The following is a 27,106-nucleotide window of genomic DNA, read 5'->3' as shown; positions in this document are numbered from 1 at the left end:
GACCGCTACCGGACGAGCCGGCACTTCTCAGCCAGTTCCTCTCCGATCACTGCCCACCGCCAGCCACACAGCAGCCACCATGGTGAAGGAATTCGCAGGCATCAAGTACAAGCTCGACTCGCAGACCAACTTTGAGGAGTACATGAAGGCCATCGGTAAGCCACCCGTGCACTTATTTACGTGTCTTTATTTCCTTGCCTGTCGTAATTCTCCTGTATGCAGGTAGCTACTCACTGTTTTTATTGTTCTACTAGTGATTAGTGCTGTATTTAAATGTTTTGTAGTTTTGCTCCTCTTACGACTTTAATGTCTTCACCATTTATTCCTTTCTTGTTTATCTTGTTGTGGTCTTCGATCTGAAGACTGGTTTGACGCAACTCTCCATATTACTTTAGCCTGTGCATCTTCTTCTCTGCATAATTACTCCAACCTGCAACTGTTTGAACCTGCTTACACTATTCCGGCCTTGGTCTCCATCTACAATTTTTACTCCCTACTCCATCCTCCATCACCAAATTGACGATTCTACATCTACATCTACATTGATACTCCGCAAGCCACCCAACGGTGTGTGGCGGAGGGCACTTTACGTGCCACTGTCATTACCTCCCTTTCCTGTTCCAGTCGCGTATGGTTCGCGGGAAGAACGACTGTCTGAAAGCCTCCGTGCGCGCTCTAATCTCTCTAATTTTACATTCGTGATCTCCTCTCGGGAGGTATAAGTAGGGGGAAGCAATATATTCGATACCTCATCCAGAAACGCACCCTCTCGAAACCTGGCGAGCAAGCTACACCGCGATGCAGAGCGCCTCTCTTGCAGAGTCTGCCACTTGAGTTTATTAAACATCTCCGTAACGCTATCACGGTTACCAAATAACCCTGTGACGAAACGCGCCGCTCTTCTTTGGATCTTCTCTATCTCCTCCGTCAACCCGACCTGGTACGGATCCCACACTGATGAGCAATACTCAAGTATAGGTCGAACGAGTGTTTTGTAAGCCACCTCCTTTGTTGATGGACTACATTTTCTAAGCACTCTCCCAATGAATCTCAACCTGGTACCCGCCTTACCAACAATTAATTTTATATGATCATTCCACTTCAAATCGTTCCGTACGCATACTCCCAGATATTTTACAGAAGTAACTGCTACCAGTGTTTGTTCCGCTATCATATAATCATACAATAAAGGATCCTTCTTTCTATGTATTCGCAATACATTACATTTGTCTATGTTAAGGGTCAATTGCCACTCCCTGCACCAAGTGCCTATCCGCTGCAGATCTTCCTGTATTTCGCTACAATTTTCTAATGCAGCAACTTCTCTGTATACTACAGCATCATCCGCGAAAAGCCGCATGGAACTTCCGACACTATCTACTAAGTCATTTATATATATTGTGAAAAGCAATGGTCCCATAACACTCCCCTGTGGCACGCCAGAGGTTACTTTAACGTCTGTAGTCGTCTCTCCATTGATAACAACATGCTGTGTTCTGTTTGCTAAAAACTCTTCAATCCAGCCACACAGCTGGTCTGATATTCCGTAGGCTCTTACTTTTTTTATCAGGCGACAGTGCGGAACTGTATCGAACGCCTTCCGGAAGTCAAGAAAAATAGCATCTACCTGGGAGCCTGTATCTAATATTTTCTGGGTCTCATGAACAAATAAGGCGAGTTGGGTCTCACACGATCGCTGTTTCCGGAATCCATGTTGATTCCTACATAGTAGATTCTGGGTTTCCAGAAATGACATGATACGCGAGCAAAAAACATGTTCTAAAATTCTACAAGAGATCGACGTAAGAGATATAGGTCTATAGTTTTGCGCATCTGCTCGACGACCCTTCCTTGTTGTCCCATCAGCCAATCCCTTTTTTAGTCAATCTATGCCATAAATTACTTTTCCGTCTACTCATCTAATCTTTAGTATTCTTCTGTAGCACATTTCAAAAACTTTATCCTCTTTTTGTCTGAACTACTACACACTTTACACCCCTCACAAATACCTCCAGAAAATAACTGCTAACGCTTAAATTTGTATTAGATGTTGACAAATTCCTCTATTTCGGAAACACTTAACTTATTATATCCAGTTTACATTTTGTATACTTTCTATCTAGTTCGTCGTCAGTTATTTTGCGGTCCAAACAGTAAAACTCACCTGCTACAGTTAGTGTCTAAGTTCTTAGCCTAGATCTTTCACCATCGTCTGGTTTAATTCCACCACATTCCATTACGCTTATTTTACTTTTGTTGTTCTTAATCTTGCACTCTCTTTTCAAATCACTAAGCGTTTCACTCATCTGATATTCCAAGTCCTTTGCCGTCACATTACAGAGTCATCCGCAAATCTCAAATTATTACTCCTTCTTACTGAGCTTTAGTTTCGTTTCTCTATTACTCCTTGGTTCCTCTCACAGTTTCCTCAGTGTACATCTTCAATAACGTCTGGGACAGCCCACACCAACAACGTTCTACAGCACGACAGTTGCACTGCTGCGCGCTTCTTTTCTAGTATTTTGTCTGTCTGGATTTTAGTTCGATACTGAGGTACAGTTTCAGGAGCTTTTTCATAGTTCTCTTCCAATGTCGAACACCAGAAAACGCTTTTTCTAGAAATAACTTTGCTACTTACCTTTGAGCACTCCATTTATTATGTCTTTCTTGCTTCGGCCGCGTTCAGCTAATTTTTTCACATAGCAGGATTTACTCAGTCTTCACTTTTCCTGAGACTGTAATGTTTAACGAATCACTATTCTATATTCCATGGTTCTTCATCAATTTTGTCTTTGATTTACTCGTTCGTAACCCACATTTTATTAAATGTAGGTCTTCAATTCAGTTGAATGTTCCCGGTGTTTCTTTATGCCGTTTATCTATTCCTCATGCAGTTTTATTATGAGCTCCTCAACAGACATTAGTTGGTGTTTCGTCCAGAACAGCACGGGGATTCATAACATGATTCCCAGTATCCATTCACATAGTAAAATACTTCTAGTGCTTCCAGATCTTTTTTTGTGTTGGTTGTATTGCTATTTGTTCTCTTGCTTGCTACTACTCTCCGTGCCAAACTAAATGCTTTTTGTCATTAGTCAACATCGCTGTATCAAATCAAATAGCAGCCCAAATACGACATGAAGTGATCCCCCCTAGACACGATGGCACTGCAGTTCACCTACCCTGATGGCCTCTAGAAGCTGGTCTGTATTTGGCTTCTGTTTTATAGTTTCTTTTTATTTCTCAGACTGACGAGTACCTGTGCTCAGAAAGATTTTGTCGAGTTCACACTGTCTGCTGGAGTCGATTCACTTGTAGTGCAGCCTATTTCTTTCTTTTAGCTTAAGGCGAATCGTGTTCTAAGTGCCGATTTAACTGTTCATCTTCTATTTTCTTAAAATTCGGAAGGTTTTGCGTCGTCTGTATACCTTAACATTCTTATCTATTGTCATGGTTCTTCTATTCCATTTATGAAACTTTCTTTCACATCTACATTGCGTCTTCGGCACTAAATATGGATACAGTAAAGATAAATGCAGCCATAACTAATGCCGTTATTGACATTAGATGTGTAGGTTGATTCTTACAAAGAAGAAGACAGCAACCAGCCACTATCGGCTGGTTGCTGTCTTCTTCTTTATAAGAATCAACCTACATTAATCGTACACAACCACAGTCTCACCATGTCAGTTTTAGACAAAATAACATTAGATACTGTTTCTTGATCTTTTTTTCATTATTCACACCTCTTGTGTGTGAAGAAGAGCAAACGATAAATCAAATTCTCATGTGTGAAGAAAATGGTTTGAAAACTGCTGACATGCTGAGCTTGCGCAAGATAACAGACAATGCCATTGAACGAATAACGTGAAAGTTTGTGGGTAGTAACGTGTCCGTCAACATAAATCGAAATATGCTATTTCAAATTTGAACGTTTGTAACATATTTCAGGTATGTCTTATCTAAATATACTGACCGAGGTGTGTTTCGGAAGCAAAATATGTATAAATTACTTCCATTCGTTTTTCCGGTTGTTGTATATTACGTGTGTGTTTCTGTACGTTACTCCCATTCTTATAATGATTATTAACGTCGTATTCCATCTTAAATTGTTGAAAGGTTTGTCTAATTTCATTTTTTTTATCATTCATGTTATTTTTCTTTTGTTCTTTCTTCATTTACTAATCGTGAAACCGAAATTAGTTCTGTCTTAGTTCTATGGTATCTGAATACAAACAGATCTTCTTTTAGCACCTCATTAGATTATCTTTCAGGTCTGTAGTATCTCGTCAGCAATTTTAGGTGTTTACTGACGTCTGGTAGCTCTCACGTTTATCTACAAGTGCCAACTATCACTGTAGACTGAAGTACGGCTACAGGTAAAAGCCAGATGCTGATATCTGATGAACCAAAGTCAGACCACTCAGTTTAGTTACTCTAACCAATATTGTAATGTCGCTGAATTAAGCTTTCACATAAAATATTCAGAAAATCCAGACAGGCTCAGCGGGACTCTGTTATTGTCCGCTCGTGATGCTGTTGTGTACTGTAAAGTATCGTCGCTGGAAGATCCTCACGAAGCGCATACGGAATTCCAATCAATGACAGCTCTCTTTAAATGTGCATAAATGTGGTACAATGCTTATAGCAAAGAGAAATACATGTACATTATCGTATTACAAGATCAGCGGTGATCATCTTGGACACGTCACATTCTGTGGTAATACTAAGAAACGACATGAAAGCGTAAAATCAGTATTAGGGAAGGCGAATGGAAGACCTAGTTTTGTAGGAAGGTCTCTGGAAAAGCGCAATGCATCTGTGAAGAAAATCGAAAGCAAGATGCTAGTGGGACCAGTTCCAGAGTACATTATAGCGTTTGGGGTCCTTATAAATTAGGCATCACATCAAGCATCTAACGATTTCAGAGACGGGCTGCTAAGATCGTAACACATCGATATAGCCCGTACAAAAGTGTGACAGCAATGCACGGGGACCTTATTTGGGATTCTTTGAAAGAAACACGATGTAGCTGGTTCAAATGTCTCAGAGCACTATGGGACTTAACATCTGAGGTCATCAGTTCCCTAGACTTAGAACTTCTTAAACCTAACTAACCTAAAGACATCACACACATCCATGCCCGAGGCAGGATTCGAACCTGCGACCGTAGCAGCAGCACGGTTCCGGACTGAAGCGCCTAGAACCGCTCGGCCACAGCGGCCGGCGCGGATCCTTGTTCCGTAAACTTAGAGAACCTGTATCTGAATAGTATTGTGCGATGATTACGCTACCTCCATCCTATTTCTCGCATAGAGGTCATGAAAATAAGATAAAGAGAGTTACGGCAAATACAGAGGCACCTATGCAGGCATCTTTCCATAGCTATAGCTGAATACGCGAATGGAATAAAAAAGAAAATCGATAGTGTTGGTAAGTTGTAACGTCCGTCACGCAGTGCCCAGTGATAGCCGGATTATATACATAGACGTAGATTTACATCATTTTCACTGCAGTTAACTTTGTTCATTCAAAAGTCGTACAAATTCACGTACTGAACACTCAAGCTTTAGCGGATTTTTATGATATCCTTTTCACGGAGTTATCGACGTTTCACACGTTCTCATTTCACAGGGATACGTTTCGTCGATATTTGTGGTCCGGTTGTTGACCGACGCTGAGCGCCTAACATCGGCGTAACGGTGCGCTGTGTGTTCTCACTTCCTAGTTAGACTTCCGGTGCGAAGAGGCCCGGCACGTAGTGTACACATCAGCGTCGCTACCGCGCCTTCCGTGTAAGAACTTCCGACGAGGTTGATGAACGTCTGGGGAGGCCTTGGTAGCGGGAAGCGATTCTTAAAAACGCTCTATGAGAACTACACAAAGCAATCGGGTATGAATCAGTCCCAGTGAATTGACTGCCCGACGTACAGATAAAACACGTAAATAAAGTACGTTGTGATCTAACGTAAGATTAGCATATGCTATGACTTTTGCTCTGTAGAGTGTTAACGTCATTTTAACATACCAGTCATCAATAAGTGAAATTTTCATATAAGGTATGAAACATCAGCTCCCTTCAGTAAATTATATAAATGGAGATGATGATACCTTACAAAAGGATTTGTGCAATTTAATGGTAATCGACATAAAGGTTGGTTTTCTACAGTCCTCCATTCCTTTCGTATGCCAAATATCCTCTTCTTTTCAGTATGATTACTTCAGCCCATCTCATAAACTGCCTCATCATCTGGTAAATACGCGTACATACATGTCAAAGCCTGCACCTTGCAATTCTTTTCTTCCAGCGTCGCTGCAACAAGTTTTTAGCAACGACTCATTGCATGACATGTGCATGCATGGTCTCTCTCTTAGAAGAAAGGACAGAAGCAACATTACGAATCAACGTCGTATCGACGACAAGGTCATTACAGGCGGAGCACCTGTCCAGACTGGTAGCATGAGAAAGGATATCGCCGTAGCATTTGCACAGGAATCATCCCGGCATTTCTTTAAGCTGTTTAGAGAAAGCACGGAAATCATAAATCCTAGTGGCTGGACGGAGATTTCAACCTCTGTACTCCCTAAAAGCAGTCCATTGTCTTTGCCACTGGATCATTTCGCTTGCTCCACTCTGTTTAATGATTTTCCACGTAATGTACTGCAACACGTTAGCTCGTTGCAGAACGCTTTCATTCCTTACTCGTTTAAAACATCGCACTTAAATTCAAATTTGGATACTGAAAGCTTTTATTGACAACGTCATTGTGATTGACATTGTTGTGTCTGAAGACTGATTTGATGCATTTCTCCACGCTGTTTAGTCCCTTGCAGGCCCTTTCATTTCTGCATGACTGCTGAAACGTACGTTCACTTGAACGTGGTTGGTGTAGTCAACCCTGTTTGTCATCTACCATTTTTACCGCACCCATTTCCCTCCACCACCAAATCTATAAAACCTTAATGTCTCAGAATATCGATGTAAACTTCTTTTAATCAGTTTGTGCAGTATATTCCTTTTTGTCTCCAATCCATTCACTACCTCCTCATTACTTATCCGATATACTCATCTAACCATCAGTATTCTCATTCAGCACAACGTTTCGAAACAGTGAATGCACTTCTTGCCTGAACTGTTTATCATCCAACTTTTACTTCCATACGAGGATGCACTCCAGATAAATACCTTCAGAAAAACTTCCTGAAACTTAAATTGGTGTTCAGCGTTAACAAATCTTGCTTTTTCACGAATGATTGTCTTAGAACTGCGAGTAGGCATAACGTCTCTACTTCGATATCGTCACTTATCTTACCGAAAAACAAAACTCATCTACTACTTTTATTGTTTCATTTCCCAATCTAATTCACTCAGCATCGCTTGATTTAATTCGGTTACAGTCCGTTATCGTATTGATGGTTTTATTGATATTCATCTTAAACCTCTTTTCAAGAAGCAATACTGTTCGTTGAAGTGCTGTTCCAAGTCATTTGCCGTCTAAGACAGCATAAGCAAGCAGCAGATTTTAAGTTACATGCTTTTCCTGAATAACTTTAGAGGAATCTTTTCTAAAAACTTGTAAACAAAATCCAGGAGATAGTTGAATACAGCAGGCGTAAACATATTAATATTACATAACGAGAAATGATCTTTTTTGTGTCTGCGAGAGAGCTAGCAGTGGCTGGAGAGCCCGCACTTTTGTTGAATAAGGATGAGTAACTGGTTGGGTACAATCTTGTCGAATAGATTTATGTAAAGTGATTAGGCATAAGAGTGTAACTTGTTGTATGGATGCTTGTCTATGTGGGTTGTTTGATCTGTTAGTGCTCCTTACGCTCAGTTCAGGTGGATGCAATCGGGTAAGAAGTGATTTTCTCACACCTTCTCTTCTTACATAGTTTATTATCCGCCTGTACCTTTCACAACTCTCCTCGTATATCTGATATCTGTGGTCATTAAATAACTGCAGAGCAAGATCTGATACCGTCCAAAGTCTTTACGTCTGAACAAAGGTAAATCTTTCTCGATCGTCGCGTCTTTTCGGCCAAACGTCTGTAGCAAAAAGTACCCATAAACGTGTACCTGATCCAAAACCATTCTGCATTCAAAGGGAGACTAAAGTTTTTCTCGTTATCATCGGGTAGCTTCTCTCTCGGAATAGTCAAGCAGTCATCCCCCTGCCTTTCTCAATTCTTTCTTTGATATCAATTAATTTTTCTCTCACTACCTTTCCGAAGAATATTTACTATTATTTCTCACCCCATCCCTACGAATTACCGTCTTCCTACACGATTCTTTCGGCATTGCTACGCAACTCTAAGTGTTGATAAATGTGGGACGATTTGAATAGAGACTATCCACAAATCGTTCTGCATACAGTATTGCTGCTCTTGGTGTAACTTCTTCTCTCCATAAATTAATACAATAACAATCAACTCTTCATTTGCGAACGTCATTGTACATTCGAAATAGCTGAAAAAATTAATAACGATTCGACAATATAAATGTTTTACGAAAAACGTTGTGTAACTGGAACTATGCATACCGACTGGTCCCATTCCACTCTACTCAAATGGTCTGAAGAACAACACACAATTAATAAAATATGTATTACTTCATTGGCGCGTCTTTCCGTTGGTAGTGCAGTAGAGACAATCTGACACGAGAGTACCAGAAATATTTAAGTGTGTGTGTGTGAAATCTTATGGGATTTAACTGCTAAGGTCATCAGTCCCTAAGCTTACACACTACTTAACGTAAGTTATCCTAAGGACAAACACACACACACTCATGCCCGAGGGAGGACTCGAACCTCCGCCAGGACCAGCCGCAGAAATATTTAAGTTTTAACGAATTGTTACCACATAAGTGTTGTCAACTTATGAAATATTTACGGCATTGAATATACCTCATTGCGAGCTGCTATACAGGATCCGAAAAGCATAGTTTTACTTTGAAACAAAAGGTTGGTGTAGCTCCATACGTGTGTCATGGGTTACGGAAAGCCTTTATTCCCTGAATTACGGGCCCCTTCTGACTATTTGTGTTTGTTGAAAGATCTCACGAATACCCTTAGCGTTCCGTAGGATATTTGTGAATGAAAACCCTGTATCTTGCAATCTCCGAAGCAACCGACCGCTGGCGAGCACGTCCACTTGCTGGGGGCCCCGCATCTCTCAGGCACACAACTCTGGTGACTCACTGCTTCCTTTAACCCCGCCGTGCTCCCGCCGTTCGGCAGCACTTAATCACTGATTAAGAACGTAATTGTATGCTACAGTCTTTGTCCTACGCAACAGGGTACGCCGCCCGACGACTCACAACCCCGATCTGCTCACGTTCTGTGACCGGAACGGACTGAGCGCAGACCGAAGGCTTCAGAATAAGACTGGCCTTGGTTCACAGGGCCTTGCTATGAATTAAGTGGCGCTCTGGTTAGCACCTTTGACTCGGGAATGCGACAGTTCAAATCCGAGTCCAGCCGTCCGGATTTAGATTTTCCGTGATTCCTCTAAATCTCCCCAGGCAAATGCTGGGATGATTCCTCTGAGAGGACACAGCCGATTTCCTTCCACATTCTTGAACACAATCCGAGTTTGTGCTCCGTCTCTAATGACCTCGTTGTCGATGGGAAGCCAAACCCTCTTATTCGTTCCTAGCTTGTTATTATTAGAACGAAAACAGTTCATTTATTTACTTTGTTAGCAAATTAATTGCTAAACCTACACATACCACCCAGGTATGCTCCGTTCCTACACTTGGATCTACAGGGAGGAGTTTGTATAATGACACTCAGTGGTTATGACTGGGGAAGTGAGGTCCAGAATGTGAAGTTACGGTCACACTCCTGGTGAACAGGCGCCGACCAAATTACCAGTAGCTCCAAATCAGACGCAGAGTGGATTTTTATTAAATGAAGTGCCTGTTCTGTTAGTTCCACCGTACCGAGCTCCATTCTCCCGTGTTCACCACCGTTGAGGTTTTCGCTGTCATCCTAGCAAAGGACCCTCGTGGGATGCCTCCCATCTTTCCTTTCTTTTGACGAAGTTGTTTTATTTCTTCTATTGGAGCTTAAATTCCTAGTTTCTTTCACAGCTTGCTCAATCTACACATTAAGTAATATCGAGGATAGGATAAAACCCTGTTTCACTCTCTTCTCAATTTCTGCCTCCTTTCATGTCCTTCTACTCTTATAATCACAGTTGGGTTTCTGTAAAAATTATAAATAACTTTTCCCTCTCTGTATTTTATCCCCGCTGCCTCAAAATTTCAATCCCAGTCAACAATATCAAAAACTGTTTCGGAATGTACAAATATTGTAAATACAGTTTTGTATTTGCTCACCCTATCTTCTAAGATAAGTCGTATTGTCAGTATTGCCTCTCGTCTTTTTACACTTCTCCGGTACCCAAAGTGACTCGCCATAACACGCAAAGGCATACCACTTCCAACAGGACAATGCTTAGTACAGTATTACGGTGTTCAAACACATCTCGGGGCTGAAAACAGCTCCTTATGAGCAGGCAAATAGACGAATGGTTCAAATGGCTCTGAGAAGTATGGGACTTAACATCTGAGGTCATCAGTCCCCTAGAACTTAGAACTACTTAAACCTAACTAACCTAAGGACATCACACACATCCATGCCCGAGGCAGGATTCGAACCTGCGACCGTAGCAGTTGCGCAAATAGACGAAGACCAGCGTTCTTAACTGTAACCTGTAAAACCGCCAAAAATCTGTGTCCATCTCCATCTATTTAAAATGGAACAGGGATCTGCTCGTATGGAAGGCAGATGGATGCGATTCATCGATAGCATTTTCCATCCACTAATGTGGTCACGAATTACACATTTGCAACAGATAACTGAGTACTGCCTGTCATCCTGTAAGCCTCGCGATTTTTGGCTGGCAATTTCGTCTTGGGTTTAGTCAATGGGGGAGAGGTTCAGCGCGATTTGTTACAAGCGGAAGTTATGCATCTCAGAAAATGTTAATTCCATAATTGTGAGAACGTACTTTCGAAATTGAGGCAAGACTTTATTTCTTCCTCCACCATGAATATCGTGTGAAGAGCACAAAGGGCAAATTAGAGATATTCGGTCTTAAGCGAGTCGTTTTTTCCGTACACCGTCCGTGAAACGTGGCACAAGTAGGTAGGTCTCTCCTATCGTACAACCTGTTCTATATGCGATAGGTTCTCTTTCAGTAATAAATGTGCAAGAGATGAGCGGGACTAATTTTTGGTCTTCTTTATTACTCTACTGCGCATAAGAGAGGCAGTAAAAGATATGGAAAAATACGGCACCACGTTGGCACGTCTACGTGTCTAAAGTTCGATCGCCCTTGATACGACCTCAGGCGCTTATCTGTTTGAGTAAAGGTATCATTAACCTGGCTGTTTGCACTGTTCTCACTCGAGGCCGTCGATCCACTCGTGTTTATCGAATGCCGGCTCCCGATAAGAGACACACCCCGCACCCGTTGTAATCCAGCTGTGATAAGCGAGCCAGGCCGAACTTTCACTCACATAATCACGTCCTCTTGCGGAAACGCGCGTCCTATCAATTTGAGAACGGAGTTTCAGTTACTGCACACGTTACATCTAGGTCAAGTTTAACAACATGCACAGTAAGGAAAAGTACAGGGTGACAATTACTGAACTATATCAAACGAAATATTCATAAATTCTGAACGGTTGGCCGCCGGGCATGATGAGAATCAGTGCGGTTTGGTTTAGCGACGAAGCCCACTTTAGATTTGGATGGGTTCGTCAATAAGCAAAATTGGCGCATTTGGGGGACTGAGAATCCGCATTTCGCGATCGAGAAATCTCTTCCCCCTCAACGGGTGACTGTGTGGTGTGCAATTTTCAGTCACGGTGCGATATTCCTTGATGTCACGGTGACTACCGAACGGTACGTGAAGGTTTTGGAAGACGATTTCATCCCCATTGTCCAAAGTGACCCTGATTTCGGCAAGATGTGATTCACGCAAGACGGTGCTCGACCCCACAGAAGCAGGAGAGTGTTTGATGTCCTGGAGAAGCACTTTGGGAACCGCTTTCTGACTCAGGTGTACCCAGAGGCCACCGGCAAGGACCTCGATTGGCCGCCATATTCTCCAGATCTGAACGCGCGCGACTCCATTTTGCGGGGCTATATTAAAAACAAGGTGTACTGCAATAACCCCAAAACAATTGCTGATCTGAAAACAGACGTTCAGGAGGACATCGACAGCATCGATGTTCCTACACTTTAGAGGGTCATGCAGAATTTCGCTACTTGTCTGCGCCACATCATCGTCAATGAGGGCAGGCAAATCGAACATATTATAACCTGAATGCGGATATCTGAAGTGACCTTTAAAAGTTGAAATAAAGTGTGTGTACGCCGTAGTTTGTAACTAATTTACGTTTTTTTTCATTCAGTTCAATAAGTGCCGCCCTATACCGGAACTACGTCGAGAGAAAAGATTTCCATGGATAAAACGCACTCACAGTATTGTCAAATACAGTGTCTGAGGTAACTGAATGTCTCTGGAGGAATGGCAGGCCATTCTTCCTCAAAAACCGAATCCAGAGAATTACTGATGTTAGACGCTAATGTCTTGAGCGAAGTTGACGTTCTCACGCATCCCAAAGATGTTCCATTCAGCCCAGGTCCGGACTCTGAGCAGGTCAGTCATTTTCGGGAATGTTACTGTCTACAAACCATTGTCCCACATATGCTGCCTTATGGCAGGGTGCATTATCATGCTAACACAAACAACCATCGTCTCCAACCTGCGTATCTGCTGTGCGCGGTACCCAGTTTTGTGAAATGTGTTCATATCCCTCCGCATTTAGCGTTTTCTGAAGCGCAATAAGTGAATCATACCCTAATCACTAGAAATGCCCCGATACAATAACAGCACTACCTGCGTACTTCAGTGCGGGCACTACACGTTATGGCAGATAACGTGCTACAAGCAATCGCCAGGTGCAGTCCATTCCGTCGGATTGCTGCAGGATATAGCGTGATTCATCCCTCCAAAGCACCAATTTGTAGTCATCCACCTTACCCGTGGCGTCGGTCGTTACACCATTTCAAGCGTGGCTTAGCACCGACTGCAGAAATATCTGGCTTACGAGGAGCTGCTTGACCATTGTACCACACAGTTTTTAACTCCATACGCCAGCTAGCTGGACTGTTAGCAGTATTGGTATTGTATTGTATGTTAACCGGGGGCCTAGAAACGACGGAGAGGCTCCTTCCCCGCCGCAGCCGCAGTGGTCCACAACCCCACGACGGCTACCGCAGTCCACTTCACCCTTCCGCCCGGGTTATTGTGCGGTTCGGCCCCCGGTGGACACCCCCTCCCTTCCCCCCCCCCCCCTCCTCCCAGGGAACCTCTCACACCAGACGAGTGTAACCCCTATGTTTGCGTGGTAGAATAATGGCCGTGTACGCGTACGCGGAGAACTTGTTTGTACAGCAATCGCCGACATAGTGTAACTGAGGCGGAATAAGGGGAACCAGCCCGCATTCGCCGTGGCAGATGGAAAACCGCCTAAAAACCATCCACAGACTGGCCGGCTCACCGGACCTCGACACAAGTCCGCCGAGCGGATTCTTGCCGGGGACCAGGCGCTCCTTCCCACTCCGGAAAGCCGTGCGCTACACCGCACGGCCAACCGGGCGCGCCTACTGTTAGCAGTACTTGGGACCTCGCGAATGATTCCTTCAACTGATTTCATGCGGTTTTTCACAGTCACCCTCCGCAGTGTTCGCAGGTCCCTAGTCATCAGTACATGAGGTCTTCCTCATCTTGGTTTAGCTACGGTTCTTCCTTTGCCGTTTCACTTCACATTCGAGGTAGTAACAGTCGTATTAGGCAGCTTTAGAAGGTTTGAAATGTACCTGATGGGTCTATCACTGAGCTGGCATCCAGATACTACTCCACGTTCGAAGTCACTGAGCTCTCCAGACGTACCCACTCTGCTGTTACTGTTTCCCTATCAACAACACAATACTTACCAACTCCTTTTATGCTGGCGGGTCCGACTCTTGTGACATATGGAGGTCATTTCTGCATTACAGTGTTGTCGGAGTACTTTTGGTCAGATCGTGTAACGTATGTGGCCGTGACCTTAGAAACGGAAGATTTTACTTAAGTCCGCAGTCTTAGAATTTTAAAGTCAAGTCAGTTACTCTCGTTTCCACTACCGTTCATTACCTCTGGATTTACTCTGTTTACCCTTCAAGTGTTTTCTATGTTTCCTTTATTTTCAGCAGGTGCTTCCAGTATCCGATAATGTTCCCCGAAGAGCAATATTGTCTGTCCACTTCCTTTGTTGTTTTTAACATAGAAGTTGAAGAAAAGTGATTAAAAACTGATAGCTTCCCTTACACCCTTCTGCGACTCCAATCCTGCAAAAGTGAGGTAAGACACGGTAGTGAAATTCTTTTCGCCCAACGAGTCCCCTGCTTTGTTCGTTATTGAGAAGGAAAAACTGAAGGAAAATGGATACAATGATCAAATCAGACAGAATTATAAAATCTAACAACTATGGAGTTAGTTAATTGATATACGTTATTTGAAAACCAGTAACTCCCAAGTATAAAACAGTTTCATATCTCAGATTACTTTACAAATGTAGGAGTCATCTAAGAACCACATCCCATCAACAAAGTTTTGTTTAACATTTACACAACCGATATTGGGAACAATTTATAGTTTTCTAAAAAATTGATTTTTCTCCTAAACTATGAGTCGTACAGTGATATAATTTTGTTGGTATCGCCAGTGGTAAATGTAGATACTATGTGAAAAATGAGTAAACAATGGACTTAGTAGTAAAGAAATAATAAAATGTCATGCTAAGTTTCACCTCATGAACAACGAACATTTAGTAAGCGATAAACTTATATTTCATATACTTTCATTATTAGTTTGGACTGTAAGCGAGAAAAAATTAGAAAAGGCCTCCAATTATGTTTAAAATTTGCTGGAAGGCGTTAATACACTGGGTCAGTATACTAATTTGCGCTCCGATTTAATATTAGTTTTTCACACCTTCTGAACTACGTGCCGTACAACGAGATAATTTTGCGCCGGTATACGTGGATATTCTCAGCAAAATGTGTTGAAAATAGTGTTGGTATTACGGAAGTAGTAAATGGAAACGTCACATCTGATGCCGAAGCTTTTACAGCATGAACTGCGAAAAGGTAGTAATCGATAAACTTTTTTCTGTTCATTATTTTGTGTGGGGTGTCAGCGATAAAAATTTTCGAAAAGGTTTGAAATTATGTGTAACCGTTGTTGGAAGTAGCTAAGTGCTCTCATTCGCACATAATGGCTAAATACGAGTATAATCTGGGTAATTGGCGCACCGCGTGTTGCAGTGCCTCAAGGCGTATAGGGCCTACTTAGTTCGTAACTTTAATAACTGACTTACTGTGCTAAGTCATTCGCATAAGATTATACTCCTTAATGAGCAGATTATGGAAGTATTTTTAAGTTTTAAATTTGGTTAATAAATTTCTGAAATATTGAGAATCAAATTTTTGGTGCCCCTAGAAGCCATTAGATAGGCAGCCGGCAAGTGGATTTATCCACTGTTTTAGCTGTCTAGTTATATAGATCTGTACGTTTTATATTGAAACTTTGCAAAAACGATGAAACGGTTAAATAAAAATGAAAAAAACTACCTCTCATGATTTTACTTGCTCCTTACATTGACTTTCAAGTAGTAGATGGGTTCTTCTGCTTAAAGTAGCTGCTGACTTCTCAGCACTCCGCTCAATGAAACCTGTTCGTCTTCACACCACATAGAGATTCTGGAGAACCTTTTCTTCCTGGTTCATTAGTCTCCTGACTGGTTTGATGCGGCTCGCCACGATTTCTTCTCCTGCGCCAGATTGTTTATCGAAGGGTATCATCTACACCCAACATCGTCATAAATATCCTAATGTCTGCCTTCATTTACAATTTTGGCTTGTGCGAAACTCTATAGTGCCAAGGTATTTAATTAACGATACCTTAACATAATCCTAACATCCATTCCCCTGTTGTAGATAGTGTTTCAAAAATATTCCTTTCCTTATTGATTCTACAAAGACCATTCTCATTCCTTGTATTATTAGTCGAATTAATTTTATCAGCCTATTGTAACATCACATTTTCATCGATTAGATTCTTGCCTATTCCGCTTTCCTCACTGTCCTTGGTTCAGCTCCAAACAATTCTGTCCTTCAGCTGAACATTCTAAGAAATTCGCATTACGACCTTTGTCTGATGCTAGTAGACTTCTTTTGGCAAGGAACCCTCTCTTTGTCTGTGCTAGTCCGCTTCGTATGTCATCTTTGCTTCGTCCGTCAACCGTTTCTTGGTAACACCGCGATCGAATTCCTGTCCTGACTTACCAAATATTGAGAAGAATGGTAAAGTTAGAAGCAAACAGATCTCCAGGATTCCTGGCACAAAGGAAAAAAAAGGAGGAAGGAAAAATAAAGGAGGAGGAAGGGTAAAGTAGAAAGGCGAAAGAGGAAAGCAGGAGGAAGGTTAGCAAATTGAGAGGTTCTGTTGTTAGTCATGCACGTAGGCTGAGTTTGAGGTACTGAGTATGACAGAGTTATTTCGAAAGAGGAGGGTTCGTTTTATATTTGAAACTGCAGAAATATGTAGCTTCTCTCATGTGTTATTTCTTCTTTATTCAGGCAGTTGCTAATATATCTGCATAAGAAGTTAGTGTGCTCTGTATTTTCAAAGAAGTATCGGACTTCCTGCCGGTCGCTCTTAACTAAAACCAACGATGTTTCGACAAGGCATATGGCAGTCATCTTCATGAACTACCAGTTTCGATAGCCCACCTAAGATAATTGATAATTACCCATTCAAAATATCGTTGCAGTTAACGACTACCGGCAACAAGTCTGAAATCTCTTAGAATATTCAGTTCGATGGAAAAATTTTAAAATTCACAAAGCATATTCTGGCTCGCTTGCTCGCTTTACTAAAGATACGTGTAGTATTGTATACAACCAGAACTTGCTATAAGAACTTCGTCAAACCCCTCGTAACTGAGACGCTAGTGTAATTTGTGCCAATCCAGGAAACTAATGCAAGTTTCTGTCCAAAAATGTACAAACGGTATTGACGCAGTAGGAGAGTTAGTCATACAGTTTTCACTGTCACATCGGAGAAATTCAGGCTGTGATCATTAAGCTTAGTGATGGCGTTATGTGTTTTCCAGATATTCACCCTTCAACGTGACATATTTTTTGCAGTAGTGGATGTCTTGTGGAAGACCTTAGTTGCAGAATGCAATTTTGCTGTTGAGGTAACAGTGCACCTCGAAAATCATCTCGTTCTCATTACGGAAAAGCTGCCATGCAATGGTCTCTTCATTTGAGATAAGAAGAAGAAGTTACAGGGTGCCGTGTCTGTTAAAGATGGAGGATGAACAAAATTTGTTATCCCAAAGAAGCAGCATGTGTGGGTGTGTGCTCCTCAAATGGATTGGGAAGTTGTCTGGAGCAAAAACGCGCCATTTACAATATAAAGTATGTGATAAAACAGTCTGGATCGCGATGGTTATATTACTAAAATGACCTGTTTCGGCCTAGTCTTAGGCCATATTCAGACAGCACCATCAGCTGAAGTTGACGATGCGTAGAACAGTCAGCTGACCTCAGTCGCTGAAGCTCTGAAGATGGCCTAAGACTAGGCAGAAACCGGTCATTTTAATAAAATAACCATCGCTATCTAGAGTGTTTTGTCACCTGATTTTGTATAGCTTACAAGATCGCTATTCCCAAAAACGTTTACCAAAAAATTTGAACACAATTTATGGTTTCTCACGACGCTTCGTCCTGATAGCCCCCCGTAACATCGTCAGGAGATTCCAGTAGAATACCAATACTCCTGTCATGGGTGGCTCCTTAGGAATATAATGTTTTAGCACCATGCCATGGCAGTTTCAAGAAACTCTCAGCATCACTTTGCGCGGTGACGACTTGATCTTCGTCTCTTTGGGCGGTGATAAATCTTCGTGGTGGTATTGTTAAGCTTTGTTACATCGTCTCGGGGTCATAGTGATGCAGTCAGCACGCGTCCGTGGTGACCAGGCGCTTACAGAAGTCATCAGATTTTACCAGCCACAGCTGCCACATTTCTTCTGGTGCCTCGATTCGCCGAGATTTTGTAATCGATGTGAACAGTAGCAAAACACAGCAGGCGAAAACCTTAGTCATCTACATAACGTCTATTTTGAGAACTGGCTCGTGACTGATTTGAAGATTTTCCATGATCGTCTCAATTGTGATACGGTGGTCATGGTACACCAGCGACTTCAATTCTCTTGCGATTCTCAGTTCTGCACAGAGATATGGTCTGTCACTTCGTTCTTCGTCATTCAGACTTGTGTGACGAAACCGAATGCACCTGTTACATCTGGCCATTATGTCACATGATAGTGCATTATTGTCGTACGCTCCTACCTGTCCAACGTGGATTGTTGCAGCGTTGTTATTCTTCAAATACAGAAAACAGTCTACCACACTAATCCGCTTTATCAAAGGCTCGTATGCTATGGTACTGTAGTGCGGGTATTTCAATGTGTACCATAACTGCAGACATGGATTTAAAAAAAAAAAAATTATGTAACTTTACTTTTTCGAGTTGATAATTAAAACTGTACGAGTACTCCTCGTAAATCGCTATGCTTTTCTTTTAGCCTTAGCTGTTTACACTGAGACAGGCGACGACGGTCTTTGTGTGTAGGTGTGGGCGCCATCGAGCGGAAGGCAGGTCTGGCGCTGTCGCCGGTGATCGAGCTGGAGATCCTGGACGGTGACAAGTTCAAACTCACCTCCAAGACTGCCATCAAGAACACCGAGTTCACCTTCAAGCTGGGAGAGGAGTTCGACGAGGAGACCCTGGACGGCCGCAAGGTCAAGTCCATCATCACTCAGGACGGACCCAACAAGCTTGTCCACGAGCAGAAGGGCGACCACCCTACCATCATCATCCGCGAGTTCTCCAAGGAACAGTGCGTTATCGTAAGTGTCCAGTATCAAATGGAATTACCTGGGGGAGCGGTGCATGTGAGCTGAACAGTTTAGTTGGGTTGGTTGGACGGAAGAATGAAGGACAAACGAAAGGTTCGATAGGGGATTAATTGGGGAAAGACGTAGATGTAGGCTGAACATTTTTGTTCGGTCGAGCAGACGGAAGGACAAAGGAAATGAACTCAGCTAACTGGAGAGGCAGGCGAACAGATGGAAGAATGAACGGCGAGAGAACTGTCAGTCTTGTTGGAGGGATCAGATGGAAGGGCGAAGACAGGGACAAGACTCTGGAGTTCAAAACACCATCCACATTGATATGAGAAAAGCCCCAGAAACAGTAGCTTCGCAGTACAAGGGTGGGGAAAGGAAGAGGATGGGAATCGTATTGGAGGCGAAACATGAATAACTAAACAACTACTACACCGATGACAACTCGGCACTAATCTTACAAATATAACGTACAACTAAGTCCTTATACCAAGTTTGATGTTTGTAACTTTAATCAATAAGGGATCTAAATTTTAATAAAGCATCGATGAGATGCTGATCACTCCTGATAAATCTCCCGCCAGAGCATGAACTCCCGGCTCCTGGAGTGTTTGGATATCCTTAACACAAACCCGCAGCGAAAAAGAAATAGGTTGTCATAGAACGTCATTACAATAATCGGAATATTTTCAACTACAGAGGGTTCGCAACTAATTATCAACGCAGGTAGTAAATTATGAGAAAGGGGTTGGGCAAGGTTTTCGAGGAAGACATTTTCGCACAGTAAAATTTGAGGTACTGGTGCTGGTTCGTGTGGAAGGTACATCATCAATAAAAGCCGTCATCTCGCTCGTGAAATTTACACATTGAAGAATACTGGTCGGAGAGCAGTGGTATGGTCGAGATTACACTCCTATCATAAACAACATGTCCAAGTAATGGGATCTAATGATTTTGAAGAGTTATGTTTTGTCAACGGATTAATTACAATGGATGCGTTGGGATGGGTTGTTGTAACACTGAACAGCTGTTACGAGGTGAAGTTGTTGCTATGAGGTGTAACTTGCGTGTATCAGTAAAAGACAAAATCTTCATTTCCGACCCTCTCACTGCTATTTAGATATACTCAGTTTAAGATCCTCTACGTTTTGTGTAATTTAGCTCTAAAGACATGGGACATTCTATCCGCCACATATAAATGGACACCACATATAAATGGACACTACTCTCTATATTCGAGTTTCTATAATTGTTATAAGCAGACTATATTACAGCAATTATAAGTGCCTATGTACAATGAAAAAATGTTATTGCAGGGACTTCTCTATACATTTTAATTCTTTAGCGCATAGCCTCATTAAGAGACCGATTTACATGCCAGGTTATATGTCTTACCGCTTTAGAGCTACACTCTGGCACTGGCGAGCTTTTGGCAAAATGTATTAGGTGTTCACGAAGAAGCATTAGTTGCTCTAATGATTTAAATAATATAGTACTGCATCAGTTACGTTTCTTCACGTGTAGCATGACGCGTTTCAGGAATTTGTTCCCATTTTCAAGTGTGTACATAACTGTTGTATGAGATGTCTGTGTGTGTGTGTGTGTGTGTGTGTGTGTGTGTGTGTGTGTGCGTGTGTGTGTGTGTGTGTGTGTAGTTTGTCTATTTTTGACGTGCTTTGGTCTTCAATGCGTCCTTCATTACAGAGATACATATACGTGCAAACCATCAATCACACTGCTTGCTTTACGTTAAAAAAATAAAATGGTACAAAGATAAGGGAAAACAACGAGACTTTTGCAGTACTTCATTACTTAAATCATTATTAACACAGTTACTGGCTTTCAAAAACCTTTGGTATATGGCTGTTTTTCAGAATGGCGCTATCTCTAGACTCATTCCGTCACGGTGACCTTTTGTTTCTGTTGCAGACGATTAAACTGGGCGACCTGGTGGCAACGAGAATATACAAGGCCCAGTAAACGGGCACCCGTCCCACCGACTTCCTTTGTTTTCAGCATTAAATGTAATTTTCAGTTTACTGTGTGATCCGAACTTATTGTTTGCTTTTTTTAAAGTAATATGTGCTTGGTGTGTATCTAATTAAATCATTTTTTACAATTTCACAAACATGTTGTTATCATTCGGTTTCCTTCCCCACTGTCTTTACTGCAGCAATCACGAAACAGATGAGACAACAGCAAATGAGTTCGCAGTCGAACATCTTGAAACACAATCTGGCTTCGTCTGTGAAAAAAGTATTGCTCAACATAACGAAAGTAATTAAAAGTAGATAACACGGCCTTCAGTATACCGGTGGTCAGTGGACCTGCATGTGAAATGAATGATCTGCCTATGTTAATGGAAATTAAACAGAGGAAAAGCAATAATAATTCCTGAAGCGAATACCAGAATGGAATAACCAGTATATATGTAGGTTTGGTAAGAGGTATTTTGAAGCCATCAAACTCATGTTAAACTTATTATTCTATTCATGGCTCTAATTTCCAGCAACTGTAGTATTATTTTTTCAGGATAAATTTCAGTCATCAGTTGCAAATAAATTTTATTATGAATTACCGGTTTCGACAAATTAATTCGTCATCTTTATAAACTGAATTTAGCTGACAGTCAATACCTTCTCCATAGAAGAATAGTGCCACGTTATATTCAGAAATTTCTGAACATATGGTATCATGGCATTATTCTTCTATCAAGAAGATACTGACTCTCTGCCAAACTAATCTTCTGAAGATGACAAATTAATTTGTCGAAACCGGAAAAGTATAGTAAAATTTATTTGCAAGTGATTACTGAAATTTGTCACGAAAAAAATCTTATTTAGCTACTGTCATTAATACCCATATACCAGGATAGTGTGGATTTCCTGTTTTAACAATAAAGACTCTAAAGGTATACCATTTCCTGCAGCTGTGACAGAATTTTACACCATTCTCGTAATTGCCAAACAGGTGTAACCACTTAACGTACAGTGTGGTCGTACAGCAAACAATGTATTTGCTTTCACAGTGCCAGCCACAAATGGATTCCTCGCTGTAGCAAACCTCCTCGTTGCATCAGCCCTTTTTAGATCCAGTCTGCAGGAAAACATCACTTAAAAGTTCCATCAATACGACTTTCAGCCACGTCAAACAAAATTCCAGGTAATTAGTTTGTTAAGCAGACAGTTTGCAATTGGGAGGACAGTAAAAGGCAAATCACGTCGAAAAACATCGTGAAATAACATCGCAAATCTTTGTGAATTAGGAATGTCAATGAAATGATTCAATATAAATCTGACAAAATATACCAACAGTTCCCACTACATTACAGATAATTCAGGCTTGACAAACATGTTAGCTACTTCAAAACTGTAGCAACTAGTTCTTCAAATCACTTGTGCCCACTTACAATTAAAACCGTTATATTTTAAGTAAATAGTTTCTGAATCATTCTATTTACAATAAAGTCAATTCCATGTTTTCTAATATTTCATTATTCATCAGAATACAATTTTTAGAAAAAGCAATTACATTTCAGACTTTAGGCTTTGAAGAGCCAAAGAAATTGGCACACCTGCCTAATATCGTGTAGGGCTCCCGCGAGCACACAGAAGTGCTGCAACACGACGTGGAATGGACTCGACTAATGTCTGAAGTAGTGCTGGAGGGAACTGACACCATGAATCCTGCAGTGCTGTCCATAAATCGGTAAGAGTACGAGGGAGTGGACGATGCTTCGTTGAATGATTGATAACCTGCCATTGTAGCAGCAGTGACCGATCTGACAACTGCGCCAGACACTTGTTGTGTTACATCGGCGGTGCCGACCGTAGCCCCCTATTCTGCCTATTTACACATCTCTGTATTTGTATACGCGTGCCTATACCAGTTTCTTTGTCGCTTCAGTGTATATTTGCCGCTTGGCAAAAGGGAGAGAGATATTCAATGTAGCAGCACTTTTGCAGTTACTACAAACGAAACCATCATCACGTCACCAAAGGTATAAGTTATGAATCATTTCTTAGATTCCGCAAACTTAAACTGGAGCTATAATTTCCCTCCCTGGTTGGCGCTTGCGTAATCCGCGTCTTCCAAGTTGTGCTAAGTGGCACATGCATTGTTTTCTCTGCGTGTCTGGTTGTGGTCGAGTTTAAATGAAGCAAAAGGTGAAATTATTTCCCCCTCTGTAAACTTCTACACAGCTCAAAGGATTTTTTCCTTACAATTCCTCGTGTGCGAAGAAAATAGTGCCCGTGCTGAATTAAAATATACGCGGACTGCAATCGAATCTTCCAAAAGCTCCTCACAAGAGATCAGTAAAACATGTTATGTTACAGCCTTTGAAGTTTAGGTCGTAGTATCGAAGATCTGGTTGGTGCCTGAAGGTCGTGACTGTCGTGGATTTTAATATGAAATCATCCTGATTTCCGATCATCGTTGTTCAGAAAGATTAACAGGAAATTGAGACAGAGCAAGCAGGTGAAACTGGCACGTTATTTGGTACTGTTTAATGCAATGTTAGTAGTGTACCTGACGGCACCTTCGTTGTGGATATGACAAATGATCCTAGCAAACTGACACAGAGGTAGCGAGGTGCACGTTTCACTTCAGCCGTAATACCAAGTGCATGAGACAGAGGAGCACACTGTGAAACGTCCCCTTTGAACAATTCTTACACGACTGTCCTTAACCTGACACACAATATTTTTAGCGCAACGCAATCTGACTTTCAAAATTCCCTACAAAACAATGGCCCTGACTAACATTTAACTATACCTTTCACAAATCACTTACCTCACAAAAATCTTCGCTGCTCAAGCTACTGCAATACAGCGAGCGCCACTACTGCCAGCTAAATAAAAGATTCAAACTACTGAAGGCACTAACTACTGATAGGGATAGTTAGCAAATGAAAGATATTAATAGAGAACAAACAATGTATTTACCTTAATATCATCACAAGTCATAATATATATATATCAGTTCATGACAAATTACAAATCTCCGCCATCTCTCTCCCCACATCCACCACTGCTGGCGGCTCACCTCCAACTGCGCAACGCTACGCGCTGTTCACAGCCAGCTGCCTAACACTACAATGGCAGACAACAATGCAAACTAGCCACAGACTGCACACAGCACAGCCAGTGATTTTCATATTGAGCGCTACGTAACGTTGCCAATAAGAAAACATAAACAGCCTACTTACATAGAGAAAACATAAACAGCCTGAGAAAACATAAACAGCCTACTTACATAGCCCCCATGCTCCCCACAAAAAATTTTTACAAATGTTGTTGGGCACTGGCCAATACAGATTTGACAAAAATTTTTCTTTTCATAATTACAATAACAAAGAAATCAAATGCACACACTTATTGATACAATCTTGGTCAAAAGCTAAAATTGTCTCACAGTCCATAAAGACAGTCCTAATCGTACATAACAGTAGAATAGCAGTGTTTTTTCTCAAAGTCTGAGCAGTAAAAGAAAATGCACACGGAAGTAGTGGATTTCCATGCAGTCTTGAAGAAGTAGTGTTGTCCTTCCAATGGAAAGACAGTGCTGACTCTTGATATGCATACAGGTAATGGGCCACAACAGAGCAAACCCACAGCAGAGTCAGTCGAAATTTTGAAGAGTATTGGTAGGTAGGTCATCACAGAGCAGACCCACTGTAGTCCTGGTAGAGATTACGGTATTGGTGGGCCACCAGAGGTGCAGACCCACTGTAGTCCTGGTATAGATGGCCAGCAGCCATCCGTTGCGACTGTGCAGGTGCACAATCACCATCGAAGATTCTTGCAGAGAATATAGCAAGTCCATAAACCACCACTTGTGCACTCAGAAAGTTTTTCTTTTAATTGTCCTTAGAACCAGCAATGCTGTTATCCAGTCCCTTGCTGAATTACCAACACACGTGCAAACACTATCAGTCCCTACTTCTCACATATTGTCCATATACTATGACCAACAGAAACGTGTGCAGTGAAATGTAACTAACAAGTTAATAATATCATGAACTGGTGACAATTACAATTTTATAACATAAGAATACAATAACAAAGGTACAAAATACATCATTAAAAACATAACAATATAGATAACATTTGTAGTAAAACAGGCGTTACAAAAGAATAGAAATAAACATATACATCAGTGTTACAAAAATAGTGACATAAGTACATACATAAAATAATGAGAATAGTTTTTGAAACATTAATTTCACACATGAACATTGAAACAGAACAGAATTGTAAACAACTTTACAAAGAAAATAACATATTATTAATGCCACTTATATTTGAGGATAACAGTATTCCTCATCATAGTGAATGTAGCTTAATATTAAAAGAGAAAAAAATTCTATGAAACTACACAGAGACAGGAAGAAAACAAATACACAAGGGTACACAAACACATAGTGGGATAACACCAATAGGAAAGGACAGGGTTCGTTTTCAGTGTAACATTTGGTACTGCAGTCCAACCCAAAACTTCATTCTATAGATCTTTCGTCTTATTCAACCTGTGCTTCCCCCAAAAAAATCTTATCCAAGCATGCTTTCTGTATTCTGTTCATATTTCTTTCAAAATAATTATTTCTGATTGTACAATACTCATTTGGGCCCAAATCCTTTTTATATAACTGCGCAATGCATTCTTTACCTATTCTCCATAGTCAGTTTCTCATATAGTCTACCCCCTCTTAAGCTAACTTAAATCTACTGAGCTCAGATGCTAAACTAAGGGACGAGGCAATGCAGCATCACATAACAAATCAACACAAACAGCAATGCAAAAAAATGCAAATTGGCAAAGCTAGCAGCATAAATGAGCAAAAGTCAAATTCAATAACACTATGCCTGGCAAACAGCAGCAACTTATACCTAAACATGACATAGCGCAAGCAGAAAAAATATTACACTAAAATGGCCATGTCTAATACCTATGTCACATCTTAACATTAGAGTGATGCATCACAAAAACTTACGCTAGTAGATAAGTTACCAAATCGTAAAAAAATTATTTATGCAATTCCTGTGAAGGGAAATTTCTTTTTGTGCTCCCTCATTTGTTTTGGATGGATCATAAAATTATTTACTGGATCTGTAGGCATAAAATATTTATATTAGTACATATATTAAATTTTATTTTAACCATTGCTGCAGTGCAGCTAGAAACTTGATATTAAACAAAATGTGTAAATAAATACATAAAGCAAGCCATATGGCATTTTTCTTAACTAGCAAGACAATAGCTGTGAAATGTTTCTCATCGTTTCATTAGGCATTTCAGTAAATATCATAAATTACGAGCTCCACATTATGCTTTCAACAAGGAGATGTCAGTAGCGCGTACAATGGCCTTCCCTTTCTTTTTTTTTCTACCTGTGCCGCTGAAAAGGGCTCGCAATAATGGCTTTTTCTCCAGGCGTCTGACACAGCTGGGTGCCCGCGACGCATTACGTGCAGGTGGTCACTTAACTTTCTTACGGAAATATTTACCGCTAAAGTGACAGTCTGATATAAAAATATTTCACAGGTCAAGAATTTGCGTTACAAATCTGTAGAAACAAAATGCTATTGATATAACAGTGTCCAAAAAAATTTTCGTCTGCATTGTAATACATTCACGCATATACACACACATTTCATAACTCTTAAAGTACGTTTCTTGGTTTCCAACATCCTTTTCATAAATCAGAGTCCCTAACCACTATTCATTATTCCTTACCTTATTATACATATACATATTCGTCGACACTTCTTCAATATTTCATCCTGAGAAACATGTAGCATAATCAAATTCCTCAGATACGGTATCATCATCTTATTGATCATAAACATACCTCAACAGCATAATACACATCGTCGTCGTAATAATAACATCATAACACCTCAGTCAAATCTCAAAATCGTCGTAACTTCCTCCAATAATTTCTAAGCCTAAAATAATTCTCTGCTCATGTCAAAAGTGTCAGCTGCCTCAAACGTACTTTAAAAATCATGATCTCATACCAAATACATCATTCATAGCTCTCATAGTATCACAATGGTTCCGAA

The 27,106-nt window shown here is 41.1% G+C and overlaps 1 protein-coding gene across 1 annotated transcript; it reads left to right on the top strand.

Moving 5' to 3' along the window:
* On the top strand, positions 1 to 21,168 carry LOC124711921 (fatty acid-binding protein, muscle). Its single transcript, XM_047242176.1, has 3 exons — positions 1 to 155; positions 18,766 to 19,043; positions 20,970 to 21,168. The coding sequence occupies exons 1-3, from the start codon at positions 80 to 82 to the stop codon at positions 21,018 to 21,020; spliced, it is 405 nt and encodes a 134-aa protein (XP_047098132.1). The 5' UTR covers positions 1 to 79; the 3' UTR covers positions 21,021 to 21,168.
* The last annotated feature ends 5,938 nt before the right edge of the window (positions 21,169 to 27,106 follow it).

The sequence above is a fragment of the Schistocerca piceifrons genome, chromosome 8, assembly GCF_021461385.2.
Source record: "Schistocerca piceifrons isolate TAMUIC-IGC-003096 chromosome 8, iqSchPice1.1, whole genome shotgun sequence".
Lineage (NCBI taxonomy): Eukaryota > Metazoa > Arthropoda > Insecta > Orthoptera > Acrididae > Schistocerca > Schistocerca piceifrons.
This window is presented reverse-complemented; position numbering and strand designations above follow the sequence as displayed.

Bases quoted from the DNA above. Each gene is read 5' to 3' on its own strand.
- LOC124711921 (XM_047242176.1), top strand. From the start codon at position 80: ATGGTGAAGGAATTCGCAGGCATCAAGTACAAGCTCGACTCGCAGACC. The intron at 156-18,765 runs GTAAGCCACCCG...CTTTGTGTGTAG, and splicing joins GGAGTACATGAAGGCCATCG to GTGTGGGCGCCATCGAGCGG. The intron at 19,044-20,969 runs GTAAGTGTCCAG...TTTCTGTTGCAG, and splicing joins CCAAGGAACAGTGCGTTATC to ACGATTAAACTGGGCGACCT.